The 22,059-nt window shown below is 50.1% G+C and overlaps 1 protein-coding gene across 1 annotated transcript in view; it reads left to right on the top strand.

Annotated features, from left to right (window-relative positions):
- Positions 1-1,860: 1,860 nt before the first annotated feature.
- Positions 1,861-22,059, top strand: part of CTNNBL1 (catenin beta like 1) — a 98,603-nt gene continuing 78,404 nt past the window's right edge. The window contains exon 1 of the mRNA XM_082226117.1: positions 1,861-2,004. Within this exon, the coding sequence (XP_082082243.1) occupies positions 1,975-2,004 (30 nt within the window). The 5' untranslated portion in view covers positions 1,861-1,974. The remainder of the gene's footprint in view (positions 2,005-22,059) is intronic.

Genomic DNA, 22,059 nt, shown 5'->3' with positions numbered 1-22,059 from the left:
GTAAAGGTAAAGGGACCCCTGACCATTAGGTCCAGTCATGGCCGACTCTGGGGTTGCAGCGCTCATCTTGCTTTAATGGCCGAGGGAGCTGGCATACAGCTTCTGGGTCATGTGGCCGGCATGACTAAGCCGCTTCTGGTGAAACCAGAGCAGTGCACGGAAACGCCGTTTACCTTCCCGCCAAAGCGGTACCTATTTATCTGCTTGCACTTTGAGGTGCTTTCGGACTGCTAGGTTGGCAGGAGCAAGGACCGAGCAACAGGAGCTCACCGTCTCAGGGATTCGAACCGCCGACCTTCTGATCGGCAAGTCCTAGGCTCTGTGGTTTAACCCACAGCGCCACCCGCGTCCCTAAAGCATGTAGTTAAAATGGTGGAAATCACTACAACGACATCTTTTTTTTTTTTTTTTTTGAAAATTCAGGTAGATACCCATGTTGGAGCAATGACAAACCTAGACAGCTTCTTAAAAAGGAGATACATCACCTTGCCAACAAAGGTCCGTATAGTTAAAGCCATGGTTTTCCCAGTAGTGATGTATGGAAGTGAGAGCTGGACCATAAAGAAGGCTGATCGCCGAAGAATGGATGCTTTTGAATTCTGGTGCTGGAGGAGACTCTTGAGAGTCCCATGGACTGCAAGAAGATCAAACCTCTCCATTCTGATGGAAATCAGCCCTAAGTGCTCACTGGAAGGACAGATCCTGAAGCTGAGGCTCCAAGACTTTGGCCGCCTCATGAGAAGAGAGGACTCCCTGGAAAAGACCCTGATGTTGGGAAAGATGGAGGAAAGATGGAGAAATATAATGTATTTCTCTTAAATACATTATAGTTCCCCCCCCTTCCTTCTTAAAGTTCTTCTCTTCCTGGTTTCCGATTTTCCCAGTCAGTTTCGCCATTTTGGCATAATCCATCATCTTCATCCGCCATTCCTCTCTGGATGGAACTTCCACACCTGGGATTTTCTACATGCAAAGTCTGCTCTTATATGAATCTAGACACAACATCTGCATATAACAGAAGCTCCCCCCCCATCAAGGGAGGTATCGCCCCCACCCTATCTTTGCTGAATTTTAATGTGTAGCTTTATTATTTATAAAGCGGGTGTGTGGTTTTTATTTTTTCATAGGTGTTATAAAATATTAATGTATCATATGACACCCCCTCTTTCCCCTTCATCTCATTCTGTTTTTGTTTCTCCCCCTTGGGTGACAAGCAGCCAACAAATTTAATGCATGCACACATCATTTTATTTGGATGCTGCCCTTCCATAGTTAAAAACCACACCGTAGGCAGCTTACAACATGAAAAAACACACATAATTACGCACATAACAGAAGCAGCCATAAACAATAAATAAAACACCAACAGGCACACAACAGATTTCAATATACATCATAAGAAGATCTAAAGCAATGATAGAAAAGATTAAAATCAGCGGCAGCAGCCTCCTGCCACCCAACAAAACCACCTAAACAAGACGCAGGATAAGAAAATAATCATAATTATCTGAAGAAGTGTGCATGCACACTGTATCTGAAGAAGTGTGCATGCACACGAAAGCTCATACCAAGAACTAACTTAGTTGGTCTTTAAGGTGCTACTGGAAGGAATTTTTTATCATAATTATTAAGATGGGGAGGGGAAAAAAGCTTGGGAGCTGCCGCTCTAACCGCTGCGCGACACTGCCTCCCTCGCAAGGAGGGCGGGGGGGAAGGAATGCCGCGAGCAAGCGCGCCGATGACCAGCCCGGCCGCCAGGGGCGCCAGACGCAATAGCCGCCGCCGCAGCTCCTCCTTCGGCCGAGCGACGCCTCCACGTGCGGCGCGCGCGCGCTTTACGGCTGCCGTAGCCCCTCTTCTCCCTCCCCGCCCCTTCCGGCGCTTTGCGGCAGCTTCGCGGCCTTTTGCGACAGTCCGGAAGAAGAAGGCGGCGAGAGAAGCGCCGGTTGGCGGCGGGGAAGGGGCGCCGGCGGCATGGACGTCGGGGAGCTGCTCAGCTACCAGGTCAGCGGGGCGGAGAGGGGGGAGGGATCCCCACCACCTCCCCGAGTGGGGCGAGGGGGCGCCTGAGGTGTCGCCATGGTTACCGGCCGGGGGAGGGGGCTGGGGGGGTCTGCATCATGTGTTGTTGTTTCGGGGTGGGGGAGGGGCCCGGGGGGATCCCTGCCCCTCCCCCCTCCTGGTTCCTGTCACTTGTTAAATGTGTGCATGTAAGACCGCCTTTCGCCCGAAGATCGCACAGGGCGGCTCACGGCATGGAAATAATCGTCTTCATCACCATCACTTTTAATTTGTTACAGGTAGGTAGCCGTGTTGGTCTGCCATAGTCAAAATAAAAAAATTCCTTCCAGTAGCACCTTAGAGACCCACTAAGTTTGTTAATGGTATGAGCTTTCGTGTGCATGCACACTTCTTCAGATACACTGAGACAGAAGTTGCCAGATCCTTCTATATAGTGAGAAGGTGGGGAGGGGTATTACTCAACAGGCTCATCTCAGCTATCTGCCAATCTCCCATTCCCACCACCCTTCTGAGTAATACCCCTAGAATCATAGAATCATAGAGTTAGAAGAGACCACAAGGGCCATCGAGTCCAACCCCCTGCCAACCCTCCCCACCTTCTCACTATATAGAAGGATCTGGCAACTTCTGTTTCAGTGTATCTGAAGAAGTGTGCATGCACACGAAAGCTCATACCATTAACAAACTTAGTGGGTCTCTAAGGTGCTACTGGAAGGAATTTTTTTATTTTGTTTTGACTATGCCAGACCAACACAGCTTCCTACCTGTAATTTGTATACCGTCTTTCTATCTTACAATACCCAAGCTGAAGAAACAAAGAATGCACACCTTATAACAACCTAGGTAAAGGGACCCCTGACCGTTAGGTCCAGTAGTGGCCAACTCTGGGGTTGCGGCACTCATCTTGCTTTACTGGCCGAGGGAGCCGACGTTTGTCCGCAGTTTTTCCGGGTCATGTGGCCAGCATGACTTACAGTGGTACCTCGGGATGCGAATGGGATCCATTCTGGTATACAGTGGTACCTTGGGATGCGAGCAGGATCCATTCCGGAGCCCCGTTCGCATCCTGAATGGAACGTAAGACGCAACGGCGCATGGCGCGTTTTGCTGCTTCCGCGCATGCGTGCGATGTCATTTTGAGTGTCTGCACATGCGCAAGCGTCGAAACCTGGAAGTAACGCGCTCTGTTATTTCCGGGTTGCCGCAGAGCGCAACCCAAAAGCGCTCAACCTGAAGCATATTGAACCCGAGGTATGACTGTATAAGTCTCTTAAAAAGTAATAAACATTGGAGAAAGAGAGACACCCTGTGGCTTGGTGGATAGAAGCACCAGCTTAGAAGTTCCTAGGTTCAGGGCTCAGCATCTCCACGTTGAAAGGACCACAGGTGTCATCAGGACTAGGAAGGACTCACATAAGGCCTTGGGTAGATGCCAGGTTTTTCTTCCTGTCTCACCATAATACTAGAACCAATGATGCCCTCCATCCATTGAATACCATTTGCTGGGAAGGCGTAGTTGAGGAAGTACTGTTTTATATATATATATATATATATATATATATATATATATATATATATTTGCTTTCGTAGATTTTCACGGGTACAGGAATGCAGGTTTTGGTGTCTTCGGGTGTCTTCCCGTGTAAGAGTCGGGGTGTCTGTGCGACGTTTCGACGAGGTCTCACTCGTCATCTTCAGGCTGAAGATGACGAGTGAGACCTCGTCGAAACGTCGCACAGACACCCCGACTCTTACACGGGAAGACACCCGAAGACACCAAAACCTGCATATATATATATATATATATATATATATATATATTATTCAGGATTTTCTTGTTTTACAGAAGTGTAGTGCCTCGTATTTTTCTTTTCTTTTCATGTAACATTTTTACAAATCCGTTTCATTTGTTGAGGCATTAGGGGAGAAGAAAAGAAAAAAGAAAGGGGTGGTGGAGAGAGGGAAGATAGATAGGGGTGGGGTCGGGTGGCGGTGTTTCTATTCTGTTTAATGTATGTAGAGTTTGGTGTCAGCGTTGCTTGTGTGGTTCACTTGTGTTCCTTTGGTGGTGAGAGAGGTTGGGGTTGGCCCTAGGGTGTGATTGTTTGCTTGTGATTGGCTGTGGTGATCTTTGTTTTCGTGTGTGGGTGAGGTGGGTGGGTGTTTTGGATCAGGTTAGCCATACTGATTTGTATGCTGTTGGTGGATTATTGTCACTGTCCTGTTGGGCTGTGTATGTGATAAAGGGGAGCCATACCGGGGTGAAGGCGTCTTCTTCTGTTTGTCCCCGTGTCAGTTTCAGTTTATTAGTTAATTTTTCTAGTAGGGCTGTTTCCCATACTATTTGGTACCATTGGTCCATCCTTACTCCTGACAGGTCTCTCCAGTGTCTGGTTATGGTGTTTCTGGCTGCTGAGAGCAGGTGGGTTATGAGTTCTTTGTGGTGTAAATGGGCATTCTTGTCTTGGAAGATATTTAGTAGGGCCAATTCTGGGGTGATGTCTATTACTTGCTTAGTTATTTTACATATTTCTTGTATGGCTGTTGTCCAGAATAGTTGGATTTTGGGACACTCCCACCACATGTGGAGGTATGTGCGTTTGAGGAAGTACTGTTGCCTCCATGTGCCATGTATGGGCTTCTCAAGAGGCTTCTGGTTGGCCACACTGGGCAGCAGGATGCTGCTGCACTGAATGGCCTGCCTTCGTCTGATCCACCTTCAGGGCTTGTGTTCTGTGAGGAAGCCTCGTGTGGCCTCTCTGGGCTCCACTTCCAGCTTTGGGGAAGAGAACAGGGAAAGACAAGTAACTCTGGAGAAAGGGTTCCATGGGTGGCTGAAGATGGCTGGAGAAACAAAGTCTCTCTTGGGGAGCAGCCAGGTGTGTCTCTCTTGCACCTGGATTGTACATGTGCTGATTGCAGGTACTTGGCTCTGCCTCTTTCCAGAGAGTGGCTTCACCATCACACAGGTGTGCGCTTGAATTCATATCTTGCACCAAGCTAAGCTACCTTCAGAATTGATTTCTCTATTTTCTGAAAATTCTATTTTTGAGTTTGTTGTTTGATTTTTAATAGTTACAGAAGCCGTTAGGTGTAGCTGAGAATGATGATGCCTCTAGCTAACATTTTTGGATTCTTTCTTTCTTACACTTTGTCACTTTCGTGTTCTTGAAATGCGGGTGGTGTGACCTTTGATGGTAGGCATGTAGCCTTTTGCATTCATTCTAATGCCCACCTCATAAATATCAATCACTTAAGGTGCCATGGAGCAGTGATGGGAGACCTGTGCTGCTGTGTGGTTCCCAGTATTTCTCACCACGCTGGCTGGGGCTGGTGGGAGTTGGGGGTCCAGCACCCATCTGGAAGGCCTCAGGTTCCCCTGTTAAAGCTCAGTGCTCAAATGAAGCAGAACATGCAAAAGAGAGAAGGTTGTACCAATAGCAGGAAAACTGTAGGAGGCAGACCTGGGAGGTGCATTTGAAATAAATAGCTCCGCGACAGTTTCTAGTCATGCTTGGAGATGCAATTCTATCCATGGAAAGCTTAGAGGAGATGCAGCTTTGCTTCTATTTAACAGTTGAATAATTTCTCAAGACTGAAGGTATTTGAAATGGGTTAAATTAAAGTTGCACCTCATTTGCTTTTCCAGTTTCCATGTAACAAAAATAGGTGATTTTGAGAACCAATTTGATGCTCCGTCTCGCCCCTTTCCAATTTTTTTATGTTGTTCCTCCCCCACCTACTCCCCCCACCCCCCGGCCCCTTCCTTTCCAAGCTTCTAGTCCTGGGTCCCTGCTAGGTGAGTTTTAGGGACTCTCCCTTCCTCTTCTCACAAGGACCACCTGCAGATCCCCTGCTGTGAAGCAGGCACACCTGGAGGGCCAGAGGTTCCCTATCCTTGTTTTGTGCTGCTGCAAGGCAATAATATTTGGGAATACAACAACGACAACAACAATAATTTATTTATACCCCGCCCATCTGGCTGGGTTTCCCCAGCCACTCTGGGCGGCTTCCAACAAAATATTAAAATACAGTGGTCTGTTAAACATTAAAAGCTTCCCTAAACAGGGCTGCCTTCAGATGTCTTCTAAAAGTCTGGTAGTTGTTTTTCTCTTTGAGATCTGGTGGGAGGGCGTTCCACAGGGTGGGTGCCACCACCGAGAAGGCCCTCTGCCTGGTTCCCTGTAACTTGGCTTTCGCAGTGAGGGAACCGCCAGAAGGCCTTTAGCGCTGGACATCAGTGTCTGGGTAGAACAATGGGGGTGAAGACGCTCCTTCAGGTATACTGGACCGAGGCTGTTTACAGCTTTAAAGGTCAGCACCAACACTTTGAATTGTGCTCTGAAACGTACTGGGAGCCAATGAAGATCTTTCAAGACCAGTGTTATGTGGTCTTGGTGGCTGCTCCCAGTCACCAGTCTAGCTGCCACATTCTGGATTAGTTGTAGTTTCTGGGTCACCTTCAAAGGTAGCCCCACATTGCAGTAATCCAAGCGAGAGATAACCAGAGCATGCACCACTCTGGCAAGACAGTCCACGGACAGATAGCATCTCAGCCTACGTATCAGATGGAGCTGGTAAACAGCTGCCCTGGACACAGAATTGACCTGCGCCTCTATGGTCAGCTGTGAGTCCAAAATGACTCCCAGGCCACGCACCTGGTCCTTCAGGGGCACAGTTACCCCATTCAGGACCAGGGAGTCCTCCACACCTGCCCGCCTCCTGTCCCCCAAAAACAGTATTTCTGCTTTGTCGGGATTTAACCTCAATCTGTTAGCCGCCATCCATCCTCCAACCGCTTCCAGACACTCGCAGGACCTTCACTGCCTTCACTGGTTCTGATTTGAAAGAGAGGTAGAGCTGGGTATCATCCGCATACTGATGAACACCCAGCCCAAACCCCCTGATGATCTCTCCCAGCGGCTGCATGTAGACGTTGAAAAGCATGGGGGAGAGGACAGAACCCTGAAGCACCCCACAAGTGAGGGCCCAGGGGTCTGAACACTCATCTCCCACCACCACTTTCTGAACACGAACCACTGTATAACAGTGCCCCATCTCCCAGCTCCTATAGACGGTCCAGAAGGATGTTATGGTCAATGGTGTCAAAAGCCACTGAGAGATCCAGCAGAACTAGGAAACAGCTCTCACCTTTGTCCCTAGCCCGCCGGAGATCATCAACCAGCACGACCAAGGCAGTTTCAGTCCCATGATGAGGCCTGAATCCCAGCTGGAAGGGATCCAAATGGTCCGCTTCTTCCAGGCGTGCCTGGAGTTGTTCAGCAACCACTCGCTCAATCACCTTGCCCAAGAATGGAAGATTTGAGACTGGGCGATAGTTGGCCATACTGGCCGGGTCTAAAGATGGTTTTTTAAGAAACGGTTTAATAACCACCTCTTTCAGCGGGTCTGGGAATGTTCCCTCACAGAGAGAAGCATTCACCACCCCGCGAAGCCCATCGCCCAGCCCTTCCCGGCTAGCTTTTATCAGCCAGGATGGGCAAGGATCAAGGAGACTGGTGGCTGGTTTCACTCGTCCAAGCAGCCTGTCCACATCCTTGGAGGTAACAGATTGGAATTGAACAGCTGAGCCTGCAGCATTTTGTCTCTCTTGGGATCCAAGGAGTGCATCACTATCCAGAACAGGTTGGCTCCCATCCACCCACTAACAGTGCCTCAGCCTGGCTTTGATTGAGCTCCAGTTTATCGGCTCTTGCCAGACCTGTGGAGGTACAAAGCAGAAATAGTGCTGCATGTCATCAGCATATTGATGACATTGCGAAACAAATATTCAGGTGTCCCCACTTAGCCGTTTCGTATAGATGTGAAGTGGCATGGGGAGTAGGATCAGCCGCTGTAGAATTCCATATTGGAACATCCCCCACAAGCACCTCTTTCATCCAAAAGCAATTAGGACCACCACAAAGTGGTCCCCCACCCACAACCAAGGCAGCTGAGTTGATTCAGGAGTCCCAAGGCAACTTATATAAAAGAATGAAATCTATCTAATCTCTTCTAACCTATCTAATCTAGCTGTCTGCCCTCTTTATTGTATTGGGCCCAACACTTTTCAGGCTGTGGGGAGCAGCTGCTTGTGCTGGGAAAGAGGAAGGTTTGTTACTGAATCTTAAGTTGCCTCCAGCCCCCCTTCTAAAAAATCTCTTTGCTAAAATGCCCAGGGGGCCTATCATTTCTGCTCTGCAAGCGTGAGCAGCCCCTTGAGGGAAAGTTCTTTTGGAGGTGCCCAGAAAGTGACGTCTGATCCCAGTCGTTGCACCTTGGGATTCCTTGCAGTTCTTCAGAGGATACTGAGGAATAGCTCTTGGGGCGCCTGTAGTTGCAAGGGACTCTATCTTGCGACTCTTAGAGCACATGCTGTTTTGCTGAAAAGTTGCTGCCCCCCTATTGTGTAGCCTCCAGCAATCCGATCATCTCCGTGTCCCATCTGAAATGGGAATAACACTTATGAGGTCAAACAAGTTAGGTTCGTATAATTCTTCCCTTCCTTCCCCAGTTCTAATGCCGCACTGCTATACAGTGGTACCTCGGGTTACAGACACTTCAGGTTACAGACTCCGCTAACCCAGAAAAAGTACTTCAGGTGAAGAACTTTGCTTCAGGATGAGAACAGAAATCAGGTGGTGGCAGCAGGAGGCCCCATTAGCTAAAGTGGTACCTCAGGTTAAGAACAGTTTCAGGTTAAGAATGGACCTCCAGAACGAATTAAGTTCTTAACCCGAGGTGCCACTGTATCTGGGATGGGGAATGTGGAGCCCTCTAGATGTTTTTGGCTTCCAAGTCCCAGCATGGCCAGCAGTCCAGGATGTTGGGAGTCCGAGTTCAGCGGCATCTGGACATCTCTCTCTCCCCCCCCCGCATGTGTTCCACACCCCTTTGCATTATAGCCATGCCTTTATAATGATACCCTCCGTGCGTCACTTCACTACCACCCTTGACGTGGCATTTGTGAAACTGAAATCTGTATCTTAAGCACATTTCACTGAGCTCTCTTCATGTGGCAAATGGAATTTATTTCCAAGCCACCTGCATGGGTGTTTGAAATGTGAAAACAGTTATCAGAAAGGTTGGCTGTGCATGTGATATCCCCTAGAAATGTGGCAGTGGGTTGGTGCTTTCTGTTCCCGTTAATCGATAGGGTCTTCATGACGCCCTTTCTTTTGTGGCAATCCGTACTCTGCCTTCTGCTGTAGCCTTTTCAACTCTGGAGCTGATGGCATTAAGAGTGTGCAAAGAGAAGCACTGCTTATCATTCTGATACAGACAAAAATGTGAAAAGCATTCTTAAGAACCTTTTGGGGAAATGGCTCCATTGGCGGGCAGCAGGCCAACAACTGCCCCATGGTGTGATTTTTTTTTTTTTTTTGCTGGCTGGCATCCTTGGCAACCTGTTCAAGTGCTCAGGGATAGTTTTCTAGGAATCTGTGGCCAACTGTTGATTTTCCCTCCCCTTGCCAGAATAACCCTGCAAGGGCAGCCGAATGCAGACTCGCTAAATTTGACTGATGTTTTTATAACAGTGTTCTGATCCATTTATTTGCGCAGGGCCCGGAGTTTCATGCTCCAACAAGCTTATTCTTCATCTGACAATTCAGTGGGAAGCCAAAAAGCAGTTAAAGCATTAGCCGGAGTCATTACAGAGGGACATTCTCATTTAAGGGAGGTTCAGCTAGATTGATTTCCTCAGAGGTCTAGCAGTTGGAGATGTCTTGGGAGCAGCTTCTGTTGGTAACCTTGCTGTTGCTTCGGCTGCAATTGCACTCGTGAAGATGCTTTATCTTCTTCACAGCAGTGGCAGCGGCTGGGAGTAGATGGGTGCGAGTCTGCTGCTTTTAGAGTATAATGGGAAGCGCTCACCCTGTGTGGTTCCTTTTGCATAGGCTTGTTGGGGCGATACCTTCTTTGCATCAGAATCATAGAGTTGTACAGTTGGAGGAGACCCCAAAGGATTGTCTAGTCCAGCCCCCTGCAATGCAGGAATCACAGCTAAAGATTCCCTGGCAGATGGCCACCCAACCTCTCTTTAAAAACCTTCAATGAAAGAGAGTCCACCACCTCCCAAGGGAGTCCATTCCACTGTCTAACACAGTGTTTCTCAACCTGTGGGTCCCCAGATGTTGTTGGACTATGACTCCCATCATCCCTGAGCTCTGCCCTTGCTAGCTAGGGATGATGGGAGTTGTAGGCCAAAAACATCTGGGGACCCAAGGTTGAGAAAGGCTGGTCTAACAGCTCTTAACTATCATTAAATTCTTCCTAATGTTTAGTCCAGTTTCCTTTCTTGTACAGCTTGAATCCCATGGTTTGAGCCCTACCCTCCAAAGCAGGAGAAAACAAACTTACTCTATCTTTCATGCGACAGCCCTTGAGATATTTGAAGATGGATATATCATGCCACCTCTCAGTCTTCTCCTCTCCAGGCTAAACATGCCCAACTACCTCAGCCGAAAAACCCTTGCACCTTCCTGATGTTCTGGACTGCAGCTCCCACCAGCTGCAGCATTATGTGGCCACACTGGCTGGGGCTGATGGGAGTGTTAGTTCAAAACATCTGGGTGGCGCCACGTAGGCAAAGGATGCTTTAGGGCAGGGGTCAGCATACTTTTTCGGCAGGGGGCCGGTCCACTGTCCCTCAGACCTTGTGGGGGGCCAGACTATATTTTGAAGGGGGGGGAAATGAATGAATTCCTATGCCCCACAAATAACCCGGAGATGCATTTTAAATAAAAGCACACATTCCACTCATGTAAAAACACCAGGCAGGCCCCACAAATAACCCAGAGGTGCATTTTAAATAAAAATACACATTCTACTCATGTAAAAACACGCTGATTCCCAGACCATCCACGGGCCGGATTTAGGCTATTGGGCTGGATTCGGCCCCTGGGCCTTAGTTTGCCTACCCATGCTTTAGAGTTTCCCTCTAGGAACTGCAAGGACACTTCTCAACTCCCGACAGCTTCACTTCTGAGTATACTTTGGATTTCCTGGAAACATTTCTGAATTGCCTTTCTCTGGCTGATCTTTGCCACAATCCCTTCTCCCTCTGTGCAGTGCTTGGAGCTTCACAGGTTCCTGATATAATTCCCTCTCCCCACCATCTCCGTGCCCCCAACCTGACTCCTGTACATTCCACACATTGTACAAATTCTTCATCTTGCTTCTAATCCCAAGTGAAAACATTCATTTTTCGCCTGTCGTTGTCTCTCCAGTTTTCATGGGTTTCGTTATTATTTATTACCCTCTTATTTAATTCTAAGTATTTTTGATGCAATTTGCATGTGGCACAGAAGACATTAGAAAATGTAATGCTGCGCTGTATTTCATCGAGCACCGCTTGTTTCAACAGCTCGTCTGGAAAAGAAGATTGATTTTGCTCATATTTTTTCTTCCCGGTTTTAGAAATGAAAGGCTCCCGCAGTGAAAGGAAAGGGGGGCCTGCATCTATTCAGGCATATTTCAAATCCCTGCAACATTTCCCCCCCCCCTTCTTCTTTCCCCCCACCCAAGCTCCACATTTCCCAGTGAGATGAGGTTTCTGCAAGCAAGGTTGGGGAAAATAAACATTCATTTCCTTATTTGTTTGCCTGTTTTCAAAGCATAGTCTGGGTATTACTTAGGAGTCAGCCTCTGCCCATTTTCCCTCCCCCTTCCGCTTCTCAGACCCCCCTCAGGCGTTGGCCTGCGCTGCGCTTGGGTGACCCGCCTGCTGCTTTCAATGAAATGGCCCCATCACATCAGAACGCTGTCATTCATTCATCCCCCGGGAGTTGTGTGAGGCTTGGTTTACTTGCCTGTTGTCTGGTGACATCCCTTCTGGGGATGCATCCTGTTCACTCCCACTTGGTGCTGGTGCCACGCATGACCTGTGGGGATTACGGAGGCTGAGTCTGTGAGCAGGGAGGCTTGCGGCCACCTCCTTCCTACCAGACTCGCAATATACCGTATTTTTCGCTCCATAGGACGCACCTGACCAAAAGACGCACCAAGTTTTTAGAGCAGGAAAATAAGAAGAAAAAATCCAACTCAAATGTTGTACTAAACTATTTAAAACAGCAAAGTGGGTGGCTCCTGTCCACTTTGCTGCTTTAAAGCGAGCCACAATATATAATGAAGAGAATGGAAAAAGGACAGACATTCCATTATAATGTAGCTGTTTTCATCATCACTGGGAAGTCAGTATTGGCAGCAGTCACAAAAATTAAAATTTGAGCATTTTACTGTTATTAATCAAGAATATTTATAGTCAGGGAGAGAAACCAGGGCTGTGCAAATGAGAAGTGCTTGGAGTATGGAGGAACAGCAAAGAGATCAAATGATTGCGCTCCAGTTCCTAAATCTCTGAAGTTTTCTCAAAACAGGCCTGGTTGTTTTGAAAGGAAGATTCAAAATGGAGTGACTGAGCAAAGAACAGAGGAGGAAAAGAGGGCAGATAAATAGCTTCCATTCAATACCAAGAGAACACAATGTTTTTGGTTTGGTATAGGTGGACTGTACTTGTAAGAATTTGTATAATGAATTATAGAGTTGGAGTGGAATATCAGAGCCTCTTTTCAGCAGTAAAGATTAGCTGCTAGAAACATGGTCCACACACAAACACACAGGATGTCTGGTTATAGTTGCAGTTACAGATAGGTAGCCGTGTTGGTCTGCCATAGTCAAAATAAAAAAATTCCTTCCAGTAGCACCTTAAAGTCCAACTAAGTTAGTTCTTGGTATGAGCTTTCGTGTGCATGCACACTTCTTCAGATACAGAGCAGTGTATCTGAAGAAGTGTGCATGCACACAAAAGCTCATACCAAGAACTAACTTAGTTGGTCTTTAAGGTGCTACTGGAAGGAATTTTTTTATTTTGGTTATAGTTGTTTAGTTTAAACTGTTACTGAGCCAGATGCCTGCTCGGTTTTAGCTGAGCTCACTAATACTGAATTGTGGAAATGCTTTGCATGTATTTATGACTATTTCTGCAAAACGGCTACCTGAAGAAATCCCCAAACTTAATATTTTTAAACTTCAAACGGAGCTCAGAATCCGGTTAGGCAATCCTTTGCAGTTGAATTAGGAGGCACTGAGAGAAAGCAATTTGCTGCTCCCCACCCCCCCTCCACCCCAGGATCACACAGCCTTCCCTCTGCTTGCAAACCTTGTCGGAGCTTCAGGGGGAATGCAAACGCTATAGGCAGAGCAGTGTGGCTCCCCCCCCCCAAAGAGCACCCCAGGAGCGCAGGACAAAGACGCACAGCCTTCCCTCTGCTTGCAAACCTTGTCGGGGCTTCAGGGGGGATGCAAAAGCTATAGGCAGAGCAGTGTAGCTCCTCCCCCCCTCCACCCCAGGATCACACAGCCTTCCCTCTGCTTGCAAACCTTGTGGGAGCTTCAGGGGGAATGCAAAAGCTATAGGCAGAGCAGTGTGGCTCCCCCCCCAAAAAAAAGCATCCCAGGAGCGCAGGGCAAAGACGCACAGCCTTCCCTCTGCTTGCAAACCTTGTCGGGGCTTCAGGGGAAAGTAAAGGCTGTAGGCAGAGCAGTGTAGCTCCTCCACCCTCCACCCCAGGATCACACAGCCTTCCCTCTGCTTGCAAACCTTGTCGGAGCTTCAGGGGGAATGCAAAAGCTATAGGCAGAGCAGTGTGGCTCCCCCCCCAAAAAAAAGCACCCCAGGAGCGCAGGGCAAAGACGCACAGCCTTCCCTCTGCTTGCAAACCTTGTCGGGGCTTCAGGGGGGATGCAAAAGCTATAGGCAGAGCAGTGTAGCTCCTCCCCCCCTCCACCCCAGGATCACACAGCCTTCCCTCTGCTTGCAAACCTTGTCGGAGCTTCAGGGGGAATGCAAAAGCTATAGGCAGAGCAGCGTGGCTCCTCCCCCACCCCCAAAGAGCACCCCAGGAGCGCAGGGCAAAGACGCACAGCCTTCCCGCTGCTTGCAAACGTTGCCGGGGCTTCAGGGGAAAGCGGAGGCAGCCGGCAGAGCACCGTGGCTCCTCCCCCCATCCCCGAAGAGCAGCCCAGCAGCGTAGGGCAACAGCGATTTGGCTCCAGGGACCACACATTCGCTCCATAAGACGCACAGACATTTTCCCTTCCTTTTTAGGAGGAAAAAAGTGCGTCCAATGGTGCGAAAAATACGGTATTTGATGATTATAGAGAGATGTGAAAACATCCCTGAAGGAAGACGGTCTAAGGCAGAGGTTCTCAAAAGGGTGTGGCATCAGAGGATGGTAAGGGTGGCAGGAAGATTCAAGGACAATCAAATAAACATTTACACAGCATCTCTGTAGTATAGTGCAGTATAGTATTAAAATATCATTATTATTATTTTGTAGAGTATAGATAGGTGCCTTTTCAAAATGAGAGCAAGAGCATCAGGTGATACCAAGCACAATCCTAGTTGCATTTTCCAGTGCATTTCTTACCAATAAAAAATTCGGTGTGGCGTGAGCAAATTTATGTTCTGAAAGTGTGGCCCAGAGGAAAAAAGTTTGAGGACGACTGGTCTAAGGTTTGGATTCTCCCCCTTCTTGCAAGATCTGCAATTATTTACTTATTTAGTGGAGCAAACGTTTTTGAAGTGGGGTGCAATAGAAAACAGGGTTTTTATGTGTGCATGCCCTTCAGATGCTGATGCTGCCGCTTGTCTTGCATTTGGATGGCAAGGCCCCCTGGGGGGCTGAGTCCCATGGATCAGCTTGCGCCCAGGCCTCCGCGTGGGGAAGCTTCAGCACCGCCTCCATGGACTTCCTTCCGCCTTGCAGTCATTCCTCCTCCGATGCCATTGAAAGAGTTATTTGAAAACAAAGACTCTGGGCTATCTGTGTTGAGGCAATTGTTGAACACATTATCTTAAAGTGGCAGTTAATGGCGTGCATGCCCTTGTTTCCTCTGTTTTTCCGCGCTTGAGGCAATGTTGGGCTGCGTTGAGTGTGCTTATGATCTTTATTCCACGGAGTCAAGGGAAAAGATGGTGATTTGTTTGCACCCTCCGGACCGGAGGACAGAATGCTGTGTCTGCACCGCTGTCAGCAGCTGGCGGTGAGCTATTCTTTGGCAGCAGGTGTGGGTCAGGGGAGGAGCCCTGCGTGGTTTTGCTGACATTGCCAGCAGCCCGATTAAATGGAAGCCAGCTTTGTATTGTTGTGTTTCCAGTCTGAGGCCAGTTAATTCTGGTGCAGAGGCTTGGAGAGTTTGCTTCCAGGTGTAATGTGTTTGCTCCAGGCAAGGCTTTTGGTCCCGACACGGAAATGGATTGGTGGTTGTGCAGAAGGTGCCATTTGGACGGCTCCCTTGGCCCTTCGTGATTGGGTTGCCGAGGTCCTTAGGAACACGGTTCCCCCCTTTTCTGAGCCAGCTCGACTAATTGCTTTCCCATTTTGATTGTCCTGGATTTCTCTTCTCTAAACATTTAATCTATGCTGTGCTCCATCAAATAGCGGCTCTGCCTTCGTGCCAGGTTTGGCTTGGGCGACGCTGGGCACCGTGCCTCTTAATTCGGCACCAAACATTTGGTCAGGGGAGGGAGGGAAGCAGGGCCCCGCCTGCAACAATTGCACTGAGTACAGCACCTGTCGGTTTGCAAAGAGCTCAGGAACCCATAAACTTTTACACAGCGCAGCAAAACAGTTGCAGATGGCCTAAACTGATGATTAAATATTGCTGCTGTTTTGCCCAGAAAGGCTGTGCCCATACCCCATGTGTCTGGTTTCTGATTACTTTGGGTAATTAAGGGGTCGCAGCCAAGTCCAGCTATTTCCAAGGGTTCCTCTTCCAATCCATCTCGGGAGAGCAGAGGGGAAAGCAATTGTCACGATTGCCAAAAGCTGATTTGTGCTGCTGCAGTCAGTCAATTCCCAGTTGCCACTTTTGGGCCTCGGAACAGAATGCCTGCGTGATGCTTGAGGACAGCTGAGAGAGGCAAGACAAGGATGGATCGTGGGCTCTGCCTGTTGCCGGCGGCGGTGCAAAAGCGATTGAGATTGCTCTGGTAGGCAACAGGCTATAAATCTGCCTGTAGCGAGCCCACTAGATGCCAGGGGCAGCCAGTTTGACAAGACGCAGCCTTCTTGCAAGCCCCTTCCCTCACAGCCTTCCCGTGTTCCCCACAGTTGAGAGGCCATTTTCTAGTGGGATTCCTTGGGAGAGTTCTGCCCTGGCTCACTCCTCAAAGAGCCACCCAGGAGATGAGGAGGGGGGCCTGGGTAGGTGGAAAGCTCAGCCACTTCCTTTGCCTGAAGTTGCAAAGTTCTAAAACATGCCAGAACTGATTTTTTAAATTCAGTTTTCATTCCCTCGAATAGCAGACTCTGTGTTCATGTGTTGATGGACTTGGAGGCCCAGTGGAACCACAGGGGGGGAGGGAGATTTCAGTATGGTAGGGTGAACCCCAGGGGATGCAGAGATATAAACAAGGGCACCCCCACGAAGAACAAAATGTTGACTTATAAAGCCTTAATGGACTGCAGTACCTAAAGGACTGCCCCCCCACTTACCCCAACCCTTTCATCCTCATCGGGGGCCCTTCCTTGTGTTCTTCCTCCATGAGAGGTCTGGACAACGGTGACATGAGGATGGGCCTTGTCTGTAGTGGCTCCCCACTGGTGGGACGCTCTCCCCAGGGAGGCCTACCTGGAGCCTTCACTGTATATTGTTAGGGGCCAGGAAAAAACGTTCCTCTTCTAGACCTTTGACCAATGAAACAATCTATAGCCTTTTAAATGTATCCGTGGGAGGCGGGTTGTTGTTACGTTATGCATATTATGTTTTGTACTGTAAACTGGCCACCTTGTGATCTTTGGATGAAAGGTGTGTGTGTGTGTAACTGTATACAGTGGTGCCTCGCAAGACGAAATTAATTCGTTCCGCAATTCTCTTCGTCTTGCGGTTTTTTCGTCTTGCGATGCACGGTTTCCCATAGGAATGCATTGAAAATCAATTAATGCGTTCCTAGGGAAACCACCTTCAGACCAGGTCCGGGGACAGTCTGTCCCCGGACCACTTCTCAAGGCTGGGGGGGGGGACAAGGGCTTTTCTTCCCACCCCCAGCATTTTAAAAAACCCTGGGACAGCGGAGGACTTCTCCGCTGTGCGGGGCTATCTTAAAATGCTGGCGGGCGGCATTTTAAAATCGCTCCGGACAGCGGAGGACTTCTCCGCTGTCCGGGGCGATTTAAAAGCCCCTGGGAAGGCAGGCAGGGGGGACAAAGACTTTCGCCCCCTGCCCGCCTTCAGAAGGTGTTCCCGCCCCCCGCCCCACTTCGGAACAGCTTTCCGAAGTGGGGCGGCGGGGCCAGGTGTCCCCGACCCCCCTCCCCACTTCGGAAGAGCTTTCCGAAGTGGGGCGGCGGGGCCAGGTGTCCCCGACCCCCCTCCCCACTTCGGAAGAGCTTTCCGAAGTGGGGCGGCGGGGCCAGGTGTCCCCGACCCCCCTCCCCACTTCGGAAGAGCTTTCCGAAGTGGGGCGGCGGGGCCAGGTGTCCCCGACCCCCCTCCCCACTTCGGAACAGCTTTCCGAAGTGGGGCGGCGGGGCCAGGTGTCCCCGACCCCCCTCCCCACTTCGGAAGAGCTTTCCGAAGTGGGGCGGCGGGGCCAGGTGTCCCCGCCCCCCCGCCCCACTTCGGAACAGCTTTCCGAAGTGGGGCGGCGGGGCCAGGTGTCCCCGACCCCCCTCCCCACTTCGGAAGAGCTTTCCGAAGTGGGGCGGCGGGGCCAGGTGTCCCCGACCCCCCTCCCCACTTCGGAAGAGCTTTCCGAAGTGGGGCGGCGGGGCCAGGTGTCCCCGACCCCCCTCCCCACTTCGGAAGAGCTTTCCGAAGTGGGGCGGCGGGGCCAGGTGTCCCCGCCCCCCCGTCCCACTTCGGAACAGCTTTCCGAAGTGGGGCGGCGGGGCCAGGTGTCCCCGACCCCCCTCCCCACTTCGGAAGAGCTTTCCGAAGTGGGGCGGCGGGGCCAGGTGTCCCCGACCCCCCTCCCCACTTCGGAAGAGCTTTCCGAAGTGGGGCGGCGGGGCCAGGTGTCCCCGACCCCCCTCCCCACTTCGGAAGAGCTTTCCGAAGTGGGGCGGCGGGGCCAGGTGTCCCCGACCCCCCTCCCCACTTCGGAAGAGCTTTCCGAAGTGGGGCGGCGGGGCCAGGTGTCCCCGCCCCCCCGCCCCACTTCGGAACAGCTTTCCGAAGTGGGGCGGCGGGGCCAGGTGTCCCCGACCCCCCTCCCCACTTCGGAAGAGCTTTCCGAAGTGGGGCGGCGGGGCCAGGTGTCCCCGACCCCCCTCCCCACTTCGGAAGAGCTTTCCGAAGTGGGGCGGCGGGGCCAGGTGTCTTTGCTCCCCCCGCCTGCCTTCAAAAGCTGTCCGGCCCAGGCATCCCGGACCTTTCCGCCAGCAGCGGCAGCGCTGCCGCTGCTGGCGGAGACTTGCCGGCATGCCGAAGCCTGTGCGCAGCGCGCCCAGGCTTCGCGGATCTCTCTGCCAGCAGCGGCAGCTCTGCCGCTGCTGGCGGAGACTTGCCGGCATGCCGAAGCTTCGCGCATCTCTCTGCCAGCAGCGGCAGCTCTGCCGCTGCTGGCGGAGACTTGCCGGCATGCCGAAGCCTGCGCGCTACTGTACATTTAATTAATAGGAATCATAAATAAAAAATCCCATGGGGGGGGGGCTGAGCATGCTCAGTGGTCTCCAGAAGCCACAGAGCATTGAGTGCTGGCTAGAAGATAAAAATGGACGACTGGGGACGGGTGTGAACTAACCAGCTCGAGACCTTGACAGAGTTACAGCCGGGAGTGTCCTGCAGGATTATTAGCCGCAATATTTTGTTGCAGTTCCTACATTAGTATGTCAGGAATCCATAGATCTGCTCTGTATTTTAATTTCCTATTGTCTGTATTCATCCTGGCAGCAGTGGTCTAGGTCGTTTCCTAAACACCAATGTTTTTTTAAAAACATTTCCATCAGCTGTGGGCTCTCATGAACGGTTCTAGTCTGTGGGTTATATAGCGACTCTGAGAAACGTTCAGCTTAGTTGAGGCTCACCCTCCTAACCTGTAAAAGGGCCACCTGCAAGTGTGTGTTTTTGCCCCCACTGGAAATGAGCGGTGCTGGAATAGGATCCGGTGGCTCTTGCAGCCGAAGGCATGTGTTGAGAGGGCTGCTGTCAAAAGCTCTCTTTTTGCTGTCTTGGCAAATAAAACAAGAATGGCGCACACATACACACACACACACCCCTTCAGCAAAATGCCAGGCAGGGAAATCTTGAGAGTCGCCTGGTTCTTTAATCTGTTTCACATTCCGCAAAGTGGGTGCTTGTCTGCTTTCTCATGTCTCCGGAGGCAACAGGAAAAGCTGTCTTGACAGACTTTGATGTGGAGCGTCTGATCTGCAGGAATTCTGGTGTTGCTCCTCTCCAACTCTGCCGGTCTGCTTATTGCCTCCATTATGGCCCAGAGAGCCAAAGCAGAACTTCCAAGCAGTGCTGGGTGTACCAAAGGTGGCTGCTCCTGCTTCTCTGTGGCCTGGGGGGGGGGGGCAGTTTGCTCCCTCTGCACTTGCTCCCTTGTTATGCCTCCTTGCGTTGCTTTCCAAAACAGAACAAATGGGAAGATGGTGTAATGAGGGACCACTTTTTTCAGGTGACTGTCTCGCCTTCTCCTGTAGCTCCAAGGTTTGTCGGAAAGGTTGGGGTTGCTGTGCTTGCTGGAAGACAGTGGAACAGTTACGCGGTAAACACAGTGTGCCAAAGTGGAGAAGCCTCATTGCGAAATGCCCTGGCCAGCATCCTGGCAGAGCTGCGTCTTGGACCAGCTGCCATTTCCAATCTGCCCCACATAAAGGGCATTGTAATGCTTCATCCAGTGTACAACTAGTACATGGGCAGGCAAGGTCACATCCGTCTCAATAAACCTACCATTAAAATTATGGACTGGTCATTTCTTCGTCAGAGGGCAAATGGGCAAAGTTAGCAGGGGATCAAATACTTCCCTCCCTCACTGTATTATCTTGAATTGTGCTTATGGGGCAGTGGGGAGCCATTGTAGGCCCCAGGGCACTTTGAGGCTTTTGGCCCACTCTCTTTGCGCCAGCCTGCCCCCATTGTGGAGAATGGGCAGGTTCATCCCTTCGGAGTTTATGGCGGTGAGAATCCTAGTCTCTCCGTGCAGACAGAGCTGTATGCATGCAATTTCTTTTCTCTGTGCTCACTTGTTAGCTAGTATGAAATGTACCCTTTAGAAATGCCCATGAATTTTCCTCTGCAAGGCAGCTTAATTTCCTAAAACGAAAGGGGTGGGGGTGGGGGAAGTGTTTAGCTCTTGCTCTACCTGACACTGCTTATTGCTTTTGAGATGCACTAGAGAAAAGCAGGATTGAAGGCAGGCTGGCTTAACACAGGTGTTAGAAAAAAGATTAAGAGGTTGGAAAGATATCGCTGGAGATTTGAGGCTCGCTTCCTGAAGTCTCTCTAAATTGACAGCTAATAGGTAGTTCTTCTTGATGGCTCTTTCCAGCTATATTCAACCGGCAGAGATCCACACACAAAGGGAGCCCTTTCACTTCCAAAGATTCATTTCACATTTCTTTTAACAAATGATTTCTGAGCTCCACGGTAACAAGGTTATTTTGCTTTTGCACCATGCAAAGCAGGCACTTTGCTTTTATTAAGCAGGCTTTATTAATTCATTTCCAGATTCTTCTCCCCCTCCCCTTCTCTCTCTCCCCCCCCCCCCGGCTTTTTATTCTCCATTTCCAATCACACCAAGTTGCTGATGAAGGCCTGCCAGTCACTAGAGCTAAGCTCCTCAATTCACTCTTCCACTGGAAGGAGCTAGGGAAGGCGGACTTCTCCGAAAAGAACTGATTCGGGGAGCCAGTGCTGCTGTCAACAGGCCCTTGTCTGGTCACCTGCGGCAAGTTGCAGCTGCAGCACATCAGCCAGAGAAGCATTTGCGAGGCTTCCAAAGAGCCTGCTTTTCCAAAAAAGCCACTGAAATGCCACAATATGTATAGATAAGTTCTGTGTTGATGCTGTGGCTAGGAAAGCACAACCCTTTCCTGGACACACGCTCCCCAGCTGAAAAATTGGGTGGATGTCCCAGGCCCTCACAAAATTGCCCGTCTCTAATAGCATGCTGGGTGCTTTAAAAGCTTATTAATTAGAAATGTATGGAACTTCTTGTGGGGGGCGAGGAACAATCTGTTAAATGGGTTTCCAGAAGAACCTCAGCCTGATGGTCAGGATGAAAGCACACTTCCTTCTCTTTTTGAGGATATGAAAAGGAGGATCCCAAAGTCTGCCCGCCCCAATGATCTCTCATAGCAACCAGCCGGGTGCTTTTGGGAGGCCGGGGGGATGGGCAGGACAGAGAAATAGCATCTTTCCCCTCTTGTTTCTCCCCAACATTCCCTGGCATTCAGAGGTGTATTGCCCTTGGATATGGAAGGTTTGTTCTTTGAGACAGTATTGGTGACCTGATCACTCATCTCCCTGTTGCAGTATTGATGGCTGTTTTACTTGGACATGGTTTGGCTTCCTGTTGGTGATCATTTGATACTTCCTTGACCTGGTGCCGTCCAGAAATTTCAGATTGCAACTTCCATCACTGCCGCCCACATCACTCCCAACCGGCCGGCACGGCTGTATGATGCTGAGTCTGATGGTAGTTGTAGGTCAAAACATCTGGGGGGGGGCACCAGGCTGGGGAAGGTTGTCGTAGAGTTCTTTGAAGTGGAAGACTCCTCCCATGCACCTTGGGATCTGCGCATCATAGTTTTTGTCTAGGAATCCAGTGGCGTTCGGTTGCCAGTGGGTTGGCAGCATTAATAATTACACTCGAGGCACTTTCATAATTTATCCTAATGACTCCGTTACTGCATATTAGAGGAGATTTCTCCCCCCGCCTTCCCCAATTGAGGTCGAAGCAGATCGTAACTGCCGATAATGACATCGATTGCAGGCTCGGAGGAAATGGAGTTGGCTTTGTAGTGGAGTTTTAATTTAGCAATTGTTCTGGTGATGTAGCCCTCTTCTATGGTACATTACTTT

Source organism: Podarcis vaucheri (genome assembly GCF_965113315.1).
Source record: "Podarcis vaucheri genome assembly, chromosome: 6".
Taxonomy (NCBI): Eukaryota; Metazoa; Chordata; class Lepidosauria; order Squamata; family Lacertidae; genus Podarcis; species Podarcis vaucheri.
This window is presented reverse-complemented; position numbering and strand designations above follow the sequence as displayed.